Source organism: Rana temporaria, chromosome 4, assembly GCF_905171775.1.
Source record: "Rana temporaria chromosome 4, aRanTem1.1, whole genome shotgun sequence".
NCBI classification, from domain to species: Eukaryota; Metazoa; Chordata; class Amphibia; order Anura; family Ranidae; genus Rana; species Rana temporaria.
This window is the reverse complement of record NC_053492.1, coordinates 110,849,064-110,863,874: the sequence shown is the minus strand read 5'-3', so window position 1 is coordinate 110,863,874 and position 14,811 is coordinate 110,849,064. Positions and strand designations below refer to the sequence as shown.

General features: G+C 41.3%; 1 protein-coding gene across 1 annotated transcript in view; it reads left to right on the top strand.

The window, feature by feature from the left end:
- The window catches only part of LOC120936433 (serotransferrin-B-like), a 31,731-nt gene extending 23,964 nt beyond the window's left edge, over positions 1-7,767 (top strand). The window contains exons 8-10 of the mRNA XM_040348752.1: positions 2,198-2,262; positions 4,785-4,969; positions 7,005-7,767. Of these exons, the coding sequence (XP_040204686.1) occupies positions 2,198-2,262; positions 4,785-4,969; positions 7,005-7,175 (421 nt within the window). The 3' untranslated portion in view covers positions 7,176-7,767. The remainder of the gene's footprint in view (positions 1-2,197; positions 2,263-4,784; positions 4,970-7,004) is intronic.
- Positions 7,768-14,811: the final 7,044 nt, after the last annotated feature.

The window sequence follows — 14,811 nt, the reverse complement described above, 5'->3', positions numbered from 1 at the left end:
AGCTGACCTCCCTCTTATCAACTGTCCCTTAATGAAAGCCATTAAATGCCCTGATCCCCAAAAAAATATTTCTCAATTCTATAGCATGCTATCACTTCCCCAGGTGACCACGTCAGCATATGCCTTGAAAAATAGATGGGAAGGGGAGATGTGGCTTGTGGCAGATGAGGAGTGGAGTGACACCTGTAAATTGGTCTCTCCCAAGCTATCGGACCGCCTTAACCAGGTCTTTATACTGCACCGATCATATCTCGCACCGCTCAGAATCTCCAGGTATAAACAAGACCAATCCTTCAACTGCCCAATGTGTAACCAAGCTACAGGTACATTTTATCACCTACTGTGGCAATGCTCCAAGATCCAGGCATTCTGGACTCAGGTGATACGGTTCATGCCTGATACTATGGGCTCCGTCGTAACACTACAGCCCAAGCCGTGTCTCCTGGGTATATTCCCTGAACCGGAGCTAGATAAATTTACCAAAATATTCCTGAATGAAACCCTGTTTTCCGCAAGGAAAGTTATTGCTAGAGTTTGGATGAGGCCCAACCTGCCAGCGTTCTCACCATGGATAGTGGAAGTTAATAATACTCTGCCTTAGAAGAAACTTATATACTCACATAGAGCATGTCCCTCGAAGTATGACAAGATCTGGGATAGATGGCTTAAGGCTCCTGAAACCTGTGTTTAAATGGGGAGAAGTGTGTCGCAATTCCTCTCCCCCCTGGTCTCCGCACTTGTTGTGTGTGCGGGAGAGGATTGGAGAATGCAATAGTACAGTACAGTCTATGATGTATGCTCTAAGGAAGATGATACCAGTTTTAATGTCTCATGATAATAGCATGTATTGAAAAGAGATGACGTTTTGTGATATCTGCATATGATGCTGTATATTCTGCCAGATGTTTGTCACAAACACTTTAAAGCGGAGTTCCGGCCACAATTTCACTTTTTAAATATAAATACCCCTGTAATACACAAGCTTAATGTATTCTAGTAAAGTTAGTCTGTAAACTAAGGTCCGTTTTGTTAGGTTGTTACAGCATTTAGACACTTTATAAAATAGAAATTGACTGGGGCCATCTTAAGTGTGTGCATCATGAAGCATCAGTTTTTTTAAAACTACTGATGTAATGTTATATTTATGGATGGAACTCCCCTTTAAACATATATGTTTTCTTTTCTTTTTTTTTTATTGTTTATTTTGAAGTTTTTTATATAACATATACAGTACATATGTCAACATACAAGTAAGTAGTACAAAGTAAAAAAAAAAAGAAAAAAGTACAAAAAGAAAACAACAAAACAAAAGAACAGATGAAAACACTGTCTGTTACAGGAAAATATCACAAAAAGAACGTAAGCATTATCAAATAGCAAACGGTACGTTAAAGATGGACAGCAAAATAAACAAAAACAAAATGAAAAAATAAAACATCCTTTTCGTTACAAAGGCATCACTGAACCCGAAGTCAAGTATATACAAATTCAATACAGCAGCGAATTATCAACTAGAGCTATCTACCTCTGGACCAGACTCCTAGTCATCCCACAGTTGGCAAATCTTGATATTTTTTTTAGGGGAATCATCAACTAATGCGGTTAGATGTTCCATTCTGCGGATCTCCGCCATGATAGAGAGGAACAGTGTGAATGTAGGGGGGGAAGTGGAAAGTCACATCCTGGGAATAGCTCGCTTAGCTGCCAATAATATAAATGCCATCAGCCTCCTCTTATGCTTGGTTAAGCCTGTGAAGGGTAGTCCGAGCAAGTAATGCATGGGATTCAGTGGAACAGGGACCTCAAACAATACCTCCAGGAGTGACTGAATCTGGGACCAGAACTGGCCGATCAGGGAGCAATCCCAGAATATATGAAAAAGGGAGCCAACTGCTTTCTTACATCTCCAACAATGATTGGGGACCGACGACTTCTGCGCATGTAAAATTTCTGGGGTTCTATACCAGAGTAATAAAACTTTATATGCCGTTTCTTTATGAGTGACACATCGGGAGATTTTGGAGGTGGACTCCCAGATTTTCCCCCAGTCTAACACAGAGATATCATGTTGAAAAATCAATGACCATTTCCGCATGTAATAATGACTTTTCTTTTCTGTTCAATAAAAACTTTTGTTTAAGAAAAAAAAAAAACATATAAAGCCTATTGTAATGCAAAATGTGTGCATTGGTTTTAGGTGTCTAGTGGAAATGGGAGGTGTGGCTGTTGCAAAGCATAGTACTGTATTTGAGAACACAGACGGTAAGTGATAATTCTTTGGCTACTCTATATATTTAATATGATGCAGACATTTTATTAGATGAGTTGAGGTCAACCTTGTTATTATGTTGACCACCTTTTCTGTGGAGTATGCACAAACACACACGGTCTAAAGCTGTTTGCTCCCTCCTCCTCTTCTTGGTGACCTTTATTAATTTCAGCACATCAGGCATGAATGAGATCATGACCATTTCTTCAATAACACTACCTATCCATCTAAAATTAGACCCAATCACTACAACATGAGAATATATTTTTTTAATCCGCAGCTTTCATTAAAATGCTATATGGTGATCCTGCCATGAAGGTTCTTGTTCAGGTACTCCCTGTTATGGAGGGTCGAGCGTCCCTGTCTCCAAATTATGCTCCTGCATTGTCATCCTGACACATGGGTTTCCAATGGAGACTACAACTACAAATTGCAGACATGGAGAAACGTCATGCAGACATTGGGGTTGATTTACTAAAGGAAAATGCAGGCATACTCCACTTATAAGTACACAATGGGGTTTATTTACTAACGCTGCAAAGTGCAAAATCAGGCTCACTTCTGCATAGAAACCAAGGAGCCTCTAACCCCAGCTTGTTCAATTAAGCCTGGTAATAAAACCTGGAAGCTCATTGGTTTCTATGCAGAAGTGAGCCTGATTTTGCACTTTCCAGCTTTAGTAAATAAACCCCATTGTTTCCTTAAAAGCGGGGTATGCCTGTAGACATGGGCGTCCGCTCCATAGGGCAATGGGGGGGCAATTGACCCCCCCTAGAAAATCAAGAAGGTGTTGAAGAGTCTCGCGGCCGCGGGCTGTCTGAGTGGTCTCGGGCAGGATGTCACACAGACACAGCGAGCAGAGTGAAGCTGCCTCCCCCTCCAGTGTTTATGTGTACATAGGGGGAGGGAACCTGCTGTGACCCAGCCATGCTGATGGCTGATCTGAGGTACTGAATGGGATGGGGGAGGGGAGGTCCATCTGTGCTGAATGGGGGTCCATCTGTGCTGAAGGGGGGGTCTGTGCTGAATGGAGGGGTCTGTGCGGAATGGGGGGCTGTGCTGAAGGGGGGGTCCATCTGTGCTGAATGGAGGGGGTCCGTGCAGAATGGGGGGTCTGTGCTGAATGGAGGGGTCTGTGCTGAAGGTGGGATCTGTGCTGAAGGGGGGTCTGTACATTCTCTAGGCTATATTTATATGGGCATGGAGTGAAGCTGAATTATCTCAATAGCTATTTCACACTGCAGACTGGCCGCGTTATCGGTAAAGCGCCGCTTTACCATCGTTTTAGCTGCGCTATTCAGCCGCTAGTGGGACGCTTTTAACCCCTGCTAGCGTTTGAAGAAAGGGTTAAATGTGTATCACCGCTGCGGAAGCGCCCCCCTCTGAAAAAATTTCAGCGGACGCCCATGCCTGTAGACTATGCACTTTGTAAAGTGCAGTTGCACTCTGCGAGAGCAAATGCTCCAGAGCTTAGTAAATGAGGAAAAGCTCTTATGATTTCCATCATCCAATCATATGCAAGCAAAAAGGCTGTTTTTTTTTCTTCTTAATTTTCATTGCACGTGATTGGGTATTCTTTGCAAAGTGAAGCTTTACCTCATTTACTAAACTCTGGAGAAACTGCACTTGCAGAGTGCAACTGCACTTTGGAAAGTGCACAGTCTTTTTGCCTTTTAGTATATCAACCCCTTTGCTGGAGGTAATGTAGACAGAAATTGGCTGCGGAAAGGCTGCAAATAATCAGCAGCACCAAGATACAACAAAAGTATTTTATCGACAAAAATGGCAATGCTTTAGTATACACAGGTGTTGATTTAATAAAACTGGAAAGTGCAACATCTGGTACAGCTGTGCATAGTAGCCAATAAGCTTCTAACATCAGCTTTGACAAAAAATCTGGAAGCTGAATGGTTTCTATGCACAGCTGCACCAGATTTTGCACTCTTATTTTAGTAAATCAACCCCACAGTGCTATAGCAAATTGAATGTCATTAAAGTGAACATTCAGTCATTTTTTGTTCTATTAAATCTTCTGCCCTTGCTTTAACTTTGGATAGTAAAATATTTTTTTTCTGCCAGTAAATACCTTATACAGCCCACGTCCTGTTTCTTGTCTGGTAAAAAGCCTAGGCTTATGGCATCATGCACATCTCTCACCTTTTGTGAGAGTTTTCCAGAAATGGAGGAGGGATTAGTCATAAGAGGGCAAATGTAAGCTGCAGAGCTGGATGTGTGCCTCTGTGTAAATTCAGGAAGTGAACAGGCAGCAGCTTCAGCTGCCCATATTTAAAATGGTTGCAGCCAGACTAAGTCGAGGGAGAATTCTGCAGCATAATTGGCCAGTACAGAATCACAGTATATAGAAAATAATATGCAAAGTGGTTGGAGGGAAGCTTCATAATGGCAAAGATGTTTTTATTACAAATTATGTGAGCAGACTGCAGTTCCTCTTTAAGTTAGGGTATATATCTAGTATCTCTAGCCTTTATATGCTAATGATATTCTTGCTATCCAGGTAATAACCTTGAAAATTGGGCAAAAGACCTGAAATCTGGCGATTTTGAGTTGTTGTGTCCTGATGGCTCACGTGTCCCTGTCAGTGAATACAAGAAGTGCAATATTGCGGAGCTTCCACCTGGCATTATTTTCACTCTGCCTAAAAATGGGGACTTTGTTGCAGGAATTCTGAAAAATCAACAGGTAGGAATATGCTATGACAAGCTTCAGGCTAGATTTATCAAAGCTGGTGTCTACTGCATCCAATCAGGAATCAGCTTAATTGTTTTGTTCTGCACTAGGAAATTATGTCTACAACCAACAGCATTTAGCAATCCCAATTGTCTTTAGTTTATTAAAACGTATTCCTTTACAGTAGTGGTTTCCAACCACTGGGCCGTGGCCCACTGCTGGGCCGCAGCCTCCTTCCTCATAAGCTGCAGATATCCTAACCTCCTGCAGTGCCACCCAACCTCCCACAGTGGCCTGCAATGCCCCTCAATATCCCACAGGCTCCTTGAGAGCCCCTCCAGCCAGGGCTGTGTTAATAGCATCATGGGCCTCTGGGCAAAGTAATGCAGTGGCGCCCTTACCAGCCTGCCCCAATTTACGCACCTGCTTCCAAGAAAAAGTATAAATAGTTGATAGAACTAAACATATATTTATTAGTACGTTCAATAAACTCGATTTTAGACAATTAAACATGCCATAAGTGAAAGACTAATCAACACAAAGGGCACAGTACAGGGGGGGAGGCAGAAGGGCACAATACTGGGATCAGGAGAGCACAGTACAGGTTCCAGAAAGCTGCACAGAACACGGCCATCCCAGGACAGCTTAATAGGTTCAATAATTATTTATTATAATCTCAGAAAGTATAACAGAAAACAAAAGACATCAGATCAAGCACCCAACAAAGAGTAGCCCGATCTGTAAAATGTAAAACATGTACATTTCCATACCATACAAACAAGTGTGTACAAATGATTACTTCATAGGCACGTTGGTGGTACAAATAAAAGTATACAATGGTCACCTGCGTCGGGTAGAGGCTACCCTCGGCCTGGACGCCCCAATGGGAACCTGCTGCGACCAGGACCCAGGGAAGTAAAAAAAGAAAACTAAGGCAGGAGTGCAGGTAGCAACAAGACAGTAAGGGGTTCGTACCATACCCAGAAGTCTCGACTGACATACAAATCTAACGGGGTACCAATGAATCAATGGTATGGCTAGGTTGAGTGGCCCAGAAGAAGGGCAAGTAGACAAAGAGGAAAGAAATTTAGAAATAGGTCGAGGAAAGGACAGCTTAATAAAAAGCGTGACTGTCCCATCAAATCCGGGACAGTTTTCAAGTATGATGTAATGCAAGATTTTCATGGGGCCCCCAAGTACCCTGGGCCCATGGGCCGTGCCCAGGGATGCCAATGCATTAAGATAGCCCTGCCTCCAGCCCCCTGCAGTGTCTCCCATAGTGACTCCAACATCCAGCAGTGTCCCACTGTGCCCCACAACTTCATGCAGTGCCCTCTGCCCCCCCCCCCCAGTGCCCCTGCAAAGCCCCCAGCTTTCTGAAGAGACCGCCAGATCCCTTCAAAGATCCCAGCCCCCACAGTTGACCCCAGCTCTCTCCAGAAATCTTATCTCCTATAAGGCCACCAAGTCTACTACAGAGTTCCCCTGTATGAGTATAATGTTTTTACGGTTGAAGAGAGAAAGGATTTGTTAGAATTCTACTGGGCCCTGGTCTTATTAAGGTAGAAAAACACTATTTTTGTGATTAGAGTTAAGGCAGCTTTTCACATATTAGTGAAAAGTTGAAGTTAGATAATACGGTATACCGTTCATGAATACTCTTTTTTTTTTTTTTAACCTAAACAAAAATATGTGTAAGGGATCATAGATGACTGGGGTCCCTTTTTTCAACCTTGCAATCTAGTGATGGGTGACCTGTGTATATTTGTTTTTTTTTGTAATATTTGGCATAGACTTTTAGAAATTACTATGACTACGTTCTTTCATAATTTTTATACATAGAAAACACTACTAGTATTAATTATTACTACTGCTACTATGTTGTTATGTTTTGATTTAGCCACTAACCTGGTTTTACTCTTAGTTCAGTGCCAGGCTTGTATGTGATGCATAGCCATAGGATTCAAGGATACAAAAGATGTGTATTTTAAATTATACTGTCTTCATATTGATATTCCCACTTTTACATATTGTTGTGTCTCTGCAGTCATTGTATGGAAGAAATGCATTCCAAAGGCACATATTTCAGATGTTTGAGTCCACAGGAGACCATGATCTCCTCTTCGGCGATGACACAAAATGCTTGGTGGAAATCGGGCAGAAAATCACACTAAAGGAATATCTTGGAGAAAAATATCCTGCTATATTACGCATTTGATCAGTAAATTCCCAAACTTTAAGAAATCTGCATACCATCATCAAAATCATTGTATTCTTTATTAACCACCTGTTAAACTAAAAACTACCCATCACACCGTTACAGCGATCCAAGAGTTACATTAGATGTCATTGCAAAGTCTTAAATGATGACTTGTCCACAAATTCACACTTTCCTCTGCCTACATGAGGATTCTTTAATAACTTTCATTCACCTTCCAACACATTGCAGCAAACTCATTTAGCATGATGCCTATATCAGAATGCTCCATTTTGTGCCTGCCAGTAGTAGCCAGCGTTGAGTGTGCATATCTACCTAAAAATCTTTACGTCACAAAAATTCTCAGCCCTGCAATGTATCAACTACAATGATGTACGCTGCTGGTACATGTCTCTCAATGTAATAAATTACAAAAAAATGAATAAATAGTAGAAGTGTTAGAATGTGAGAGCTAAGAGGAAAAAAAATGAATTGCCACTCAACAGCTCTCCCACTCAAATAAGCCAGTTGAAAATTACAAATGGTGGTTGGCCATGGATTTGTAGATTCAACGCTTGTACAACAGACAAAATAAAAAATCCAAAATCTTAAAGCGTAACTTCACTTTTGTTGAGAAAAAAACATTACACTCTGGCTGATCAATGTACATTGCAAAGATTATAACAAACGTTGTTGTAGATTCCTACCTTTTGTTATTCTGAAGAAATCCATGTGTTTGTCTGTGCCTCTGTTCTAAATGAGTCTAATGGGAGTGGTTTCATGATTAACTTTTAGGTGTGGAAAGTATCTCTCAAAAAATGACATTTTTGTTGCAAGGGATGCCTGAAATCTGACTTGTATCTTAGGCAGACTTCTGGGAAAATTGGTGAACCAATCACACAAGCAGGAATTGATGTTTCTGGGGAGTGGTCAGTATACATTTTGTGTACAGAAAACTCCAGATAGCCATATTGCAATGTATTCTCAGAAAACTACATTGGCTGCAGATTGAAAAGGAAAGGTAATTTTTAATAACATTCGATTACAAAATGATTAGTTTCGCAATTACAGTGGAACCTCGGTTTAAGAGTAACTTGGTTTGAGAGTGTTTTAATTTGCGAGCAACTTTTTTTTATTTTTTATTCTGACTCGGTTTGCGAGTGTTGACTCGCAAGACGAGCAGTATTCAAGCTAAATAGGCCTGCAGTACCTCATTTGGCCTGAGATATGGGGGTGCAGAAGCCGAGCAGAGCCGAAAATAGGCCTGCAGTAACTCATTTGGCCTGAGGTACGGGGGCGCAGGAGCCGAGAAAAGCCGAACATTGGCCTGCAGTACCTCATTTGGCCTGAGGTACGGGGGCGCAAGGAAACAAGCCAAAGTGACATCCGGCCTTTTCGGTCATTTTTGGCACTTTCTGGTGCCCCCCCCCCCACCTCTGGCCACATTCGGTATTGCATCCCATTGAAGTCATTGCGGAACAAATTATTTTACATTGACTTTAATGGGAAAACTCGCTTTCATATGCGAGTACTTTGTATTATGAGCATACTCCTGGAACGGATTATGCTCGTAGTCCGAGGTTCAACTGTATATGCATTATATTATTTTTTCTTTATTTTCAATTTTTTTCCCCCACAGAAGTGGAGTTACCCTTTTAAACCTTTTTTTTTTACTTTTGCCTCCCTGCTAATTTTCAAATAGTGGTCAAATCACTTTACAGACTTTATAAACATATTTAAGTGCTCCCAAATAATACGTTACAGACAGCTTTGAAAACCCATCCTGTATCCATCTTTCATTTTATAAAAAAACAACATTGTTTAAAAAGTGATTGTAAAGGTTTTTTTAAATAACAAACATGTCATACTTACCTCCACTGTGCAGTTCGTTTTGCACAGAGTGGCCCCAATCCTCCTGTTCTGGGGTCCCACGGCGGCTCTCGCTGCTCCTCCCAGCAATAGACAACCCCCTCTTGGAAGCTCTCTCCCGAGGGAGTTACCTTGCGGTGCACTCCCGTCACATACACTCGTCATCCATAGCCGCCGAGTGTATGACTCGGCCCTGCCACCCGGTGGCCGCTCATTGGATTTAATTGACAGCAGTGAGAGCCAATGGCTGCGCTGCTATCAATCTATCCAATGAAGAGCCATGAAGCCGTGGAGAGAGCGATGCGGGATCGTGTCCATGGAAATTCAGGGCTCAGGTAAGTTATATGGGGGCTCGGGGGGGCCGGACACGAAAAAACATAAAAGCATAATATTACTATTTTATTTTCTTTACTGTCAGGTAAAACTGCACATAAAAGACTTATGCCGCGTACACACGACCATTTTTAATGGTCTAGAAAAAACGACGTTTTTTTCGTCGTGATGCTTGTCAAGCCTGCCTTGCCTACACACGATTGCAAAGCGCGGTGACGTACAACACATACGACGGCACTATAAAGGGGAAGTTTCATTCAGATCGCGCCACCCTTTGAGCTGCTTTCGTGTTAGTAAAAGTTTGGTGAGAGACGATTCGCGCTTTTCAGTCTTCGTGCTTTTCAGTCTGTTACAGCGTGACGAATGTGCTATCTCTATTACAAACACTCGTTTTACCACGAGTGCTCCCGTCTCATAACTTGCTTCTGAGCATGCATGTTTTTTTCCCGTCGTTAAAGCCTACACACGATAAATTTTCACGACGTGAAAAACGACGCGAAAATTTAGAGCATGTTCTAAATTTTTAATGCCCATTTTTTACGTCGCGAAAAATGTTCTGGAGCCCACACACGATCGTTTTTTAATTACATTAAAAAAAAAGAAATTTTTCACGTCATTAAAAACGTGTACCTGGCATTACACTAACAATAATTTTAGTGTCCATCTATAATTTAAAACCTGTCTAAAATTTCGTTTGAACTGGCCCCTGTGTGCTTTATGCCATATTGTACTAGTATGCAATAGACATTGAAATATGTTGTTTCGGAATTTCGTTTTTGGCCGAAAAATACATTTATTTAGTTGCTCCCGAAATTTGTTTTTATTTATCTTGTTTCGTTAAAAAATGCATTCGTCCAAAAATCCGAATTAATTAAGGTCGAATCTGTCATTGAAGGCTTATGGTGTCTGTCGCATGTTCTAAGAAGATTCGACGGAGCAGCTAAACTGTACGTCGAATCGTACATTTCCAGTCGAATGTTCCGCCTACAAGCTATAGAAGAATTCTAATGTTGTATGACACTAGTAATAATTATATTTATAAATTATTATTACTAGTCAACAAACATTCGAATTTTTCTATAGCCTATGGGCCGAGCATTTGGCCGGAAATGTACGATTGCGGCGTCGTACAGTTTAGCTACTTGTCGAATCTTCTTAGAACTTCCGACAGACACCATAAGGCCTGGTTCACATTGGTACAATTTGAGATGCAATTTGACATGTCAAATCGCATCTCAAGTCGGCGGCGCTGCACTGATTTCAAAAAGTAGTTCCTGTACTACTTTCTTCGATTTCGGGCCACGATTTACATTGACATCTGTGCAGAAACCTGCACAGATGTCTCTGAAATCGCGGCCGAAATCGGGACTGCCAGCGGGAGTGAAATCGGCTTCACTCCCGCAGCCCAGTGTGAACCTGGGCTAAGCCTTCAATGACAGATTCTACGGTTGTATGTTTTTTTCTGCTTCGTCGAATCTCCGTCGTTCATGTCGAATGGTCTACCCCAACACTGTCTCTATAATGTTGAATCTTTTCTCTCCATGTCGAATCTTTCCTCTCTATGTAGAATAATCTTGGACTAATAGAGTAAGGTTAGGCACATTCAACCACAGGTTCGATAGACACAGATTGCTATTGTCAGCGTCATGTCGAATCTCCTATCTATATCGAACTGTTGTAGCAACGAAAATGAAAATAAAGCATTTTTTTATGTCGGATCTTTCGGATTTCGGATTCTTTGTTAAAACGATAACGAAAATACCCCAAATTCGGATGAAAATGCATTTGGACGAAAACAAATGCACATGTCTAGTATGCACCACACATTGGCACATTATGGCAGATGTGCCTGCCAAACGATCCCTTCTAGCTCTGTGATGTTGGTGCTCTCAACTTTTTACGGTGCTTCCATTTTCTCTTCCGGACACTGCGATCACTTGACTAGCCAGGCAACAATGATGTTACTACTGCAAATGTGCACCGGAGTCACAACATCGCGGCACAGAGCGGTGGCGTAAATGTACACTGAGCTGTACATGCACGGCTTAATGTACATTAGCAATGACAAGCAAGGAGAAGCACTTTTTTAAAGTTTAATTCCACTTTACAAAAACAAAAATTAATTTTTAGTAGTGTGAGGGTTTACTCAACCAATAAAAGGGGGGTAAAATACAATCCTATATACACAATCCCATAGGGTGGGTCTGACAATGTTTTAAGTGATGTCTGCATCTTATTATCCCATTGAAAACTGTGCTAATCATTTCATGTATTGTCCTGGTTTTACAGAAAGAAAAAAAAATCCACAATGGGATCACAGAGAGAAACATAAAATAAATGGTGGAAATGTTACCTTTAATATTTAATATAATGGTATTTGATGTACTCCAATCCATTATATGCAGCTTCTTATACTGTTCACATTGGAAACTATTTCATGCATTACCCAAATGCATATTATATGTATGCCTGTAAAGTTACAGGGTTAACATACTGTTTTTGCTTCTCAGCCTGCAGTTTTTTTTTGTTTCATAATTTATGTGAATGATCACTGTACACATTAAATAAAATAAATCAATGAAGACTAAAACTCTCTGATGAATGCTGCCTTTGATGGCACTAAGCAGTCTGGTAAATGTCATTCTGAGACATGGATAGACAGAATGAATAGTGAATTGCATTCATATAAGGCTTGTCAACCTTTTCTCAGATATGATTTCATACTTTACCATACAATCAAATATAATCTTGTTTTTATGTACTCAGTAAATTATTTTTAGGAAAGTATAGAAGGTTAAAAATGGATCTCTGGGTTTTAATCTGTACTCTAACAATGAACTTATTTGCTTCCTTTTGGTCTGCTAAATATACCATTGATGGTGTCTTGTAATATCTGTTTTATAAGTGCAAAAAATACCTGTGGATTTTGCCATAAATCATGTAAGTGGGTAACTTTCTGTTCTCTCTGCCTTGTGCACAAGCCATGGTTATGAAGATGGGAATGAGTAGTCTATGTTCCATTGTAACCCATCAGAAATGACGTAGGCATGGCTGACACAACAGGCTTTGGAATTCAGAGCTATGTTATTATGTCAAAAAGGAATAAGGCCGGGTTCACACTGGTGTACTGTGGTGGTTGGGCAGCAGTGCGGGTATATCCATGTTTTCTGTGCGTTTTACCTGCCCTTTTAGCCGCGGCCTTATAAAGTTCTATTAGGTTGTGCATTTTTTCCACATTTTCTGAAAGCACACCAAACGTCCTGCCTGCTGAATCTTTGGTGCTCTCTCAGAAAGTGCAGCTAAGACACACGACCTAATAGAAGTTATGGGACTGCGGCTAAAACCGTGGGCAAAACACGTGAGTACCATGGTTATACCTGCGCTGCAGCCACACCGCAGTGCACCAGTGTAAATCCGGCCTAAAGGAGCATACAAAAATGGTGTGCCAACGGTGATATTTCTGTACTTGCAGCATGTTTAAAACAAGGGATAAAACATGGAAGAATTTCAGTGTATTCCAGAGATTATTAAATATGTTTGTTTTTTTTTGCCTTGACATATGCTTTAATTGTAACCTCCAAGTTCACTCAATACCATGATACACTTGCACATTGACAATAATAAAGTTCAGTGAACCCCAAACTGAATAAAGAGGATAGGAAGCTGAACTGAACTCTGTGACATCCTTATTTTTCCAAAATGCACAAGTCAGTGGCAGAACAACAATGACTAGAATGCTGCAATCACTGAGCAGCAAATGATATCACCTGTGATGTATTCCAGTTATCTTGCAAACCTGGCCTGTTAGTCTACCCTGAGGACAAGGTTGATGTCCACTGGTCTAGCAGCAATACACATAATAAGTCTGTTATTATTTGACCTGAAACTGCCCTTTTATACATATCCAATGCTCAACTCTAGTCATATTTTTTATAATGGGCACTACATGGCAAATGAGTTATCTCTGCAGCCAGGTGGTATGCTACAGCAATATTAGAGATTGAGGCACCACCCTTTTTTGTCTCTACCTCTGCTGAGATACTGATGCTATGCTGCCCCATCCTTCTCCGGCCAGCAGGGGGAGAGCTAAAGCCAATAAAGTCCATAGACCACTTTGCAGAGTGCTGAGAATCCTGGGAGTTGTAGTTTGAAACAGCAGCTATATAATGGCTACACTATAATAGTTATATACAGATCCCAAAATGCAGTAGGAGGAGTGGAGAGAGGATTTTTATTAAACTGCCCAGGAAAAGTTCTTCCTCCTGGCACTGAGGGAGTTAGAGAGCGTGACTTTGTCTGAATATTTGTTTGCCAGCTGGAGACCATACCAGAGGAAATCTGAGACTGGGAGTGAGGACACCCAGGAGCAGCACAGCACTGCCCACATTACAGCACCACTCACCCTCTGCATCCCAGCAATGATCACCGGAGGCTTTTGGGGAGAGACTGAGGTGGCTCAACCTTCTACAGCGAGAGGGTACTAATGCATCCCAGGGACTGGAGAGATGGCTTTTCGCCCATTGCTAATACTGCTAGCAGGGACTGAGCCACTCAGATTAGGTCACCAAGTGTACCCAATCCATACAGCACCCATGCTGCGCACTATAGCACACGTATTCCAAACCTAGACTGTACCTATACCAACCCTATACCACATTATACCGATCCTTTAACTCATCTGAATCACATCTATCTTGCACTTGTGCTGAGACTATACTGTACCTACAGTATATAACATGCAAGTTAACTGGGACTGTTGTTGAATGCACCAACGCTCTTAAAGGGCACCAATAATAGACACTGAAGAACATCACAAAGGGCTGCCGTCCCGTAATAATTATTCTGCAAGCCTCCTTTGTTCCCCTGCCCCCACCATTTCCATACTCATTTTATTTTGGACAATGCATGCCCAGTCGATCTAGGACTAGCATTGCTGCCATAAATGCACTCTGGCAGTATAGTTCCAGCACTCAGTAGATTCAACTTTTCTACTGCTCACTGCTGTAATTGATCTGATCTTGATGCCAAAGAATATCTTATATTTACAGTAGTTCTTACTGTTAATCATTTTGTATGCTAAATGATGTTATTATCGTGGTTAATCCATGTCACACTTGCCTAGTTAGCAACTATATTGGGTGACAATATATATTAAGTTTGCCTTTACTACCTGGTTGGTGCCTGTTTTCTTCGATAAAGCACTACTATTGGGTACTAAGTATTACTTTCAGTGATTTCCTGTGATACTGTATGTTGCTACACTCAACCTGGTATGTCAGAGGGGTGGAAGTTCTTGAAATGGTAAAGACAATGTACAAAGGACCCATCCTATCCAGTGGCTTCTATAGGGTAGTGTTACATCTTTATAGGACCTAGCTACACTAACATATAGGAAACTAACAATAAGTTAGATATCGAACACCACTATATTTGTGAGGTCCAAAAAGCCGATAGG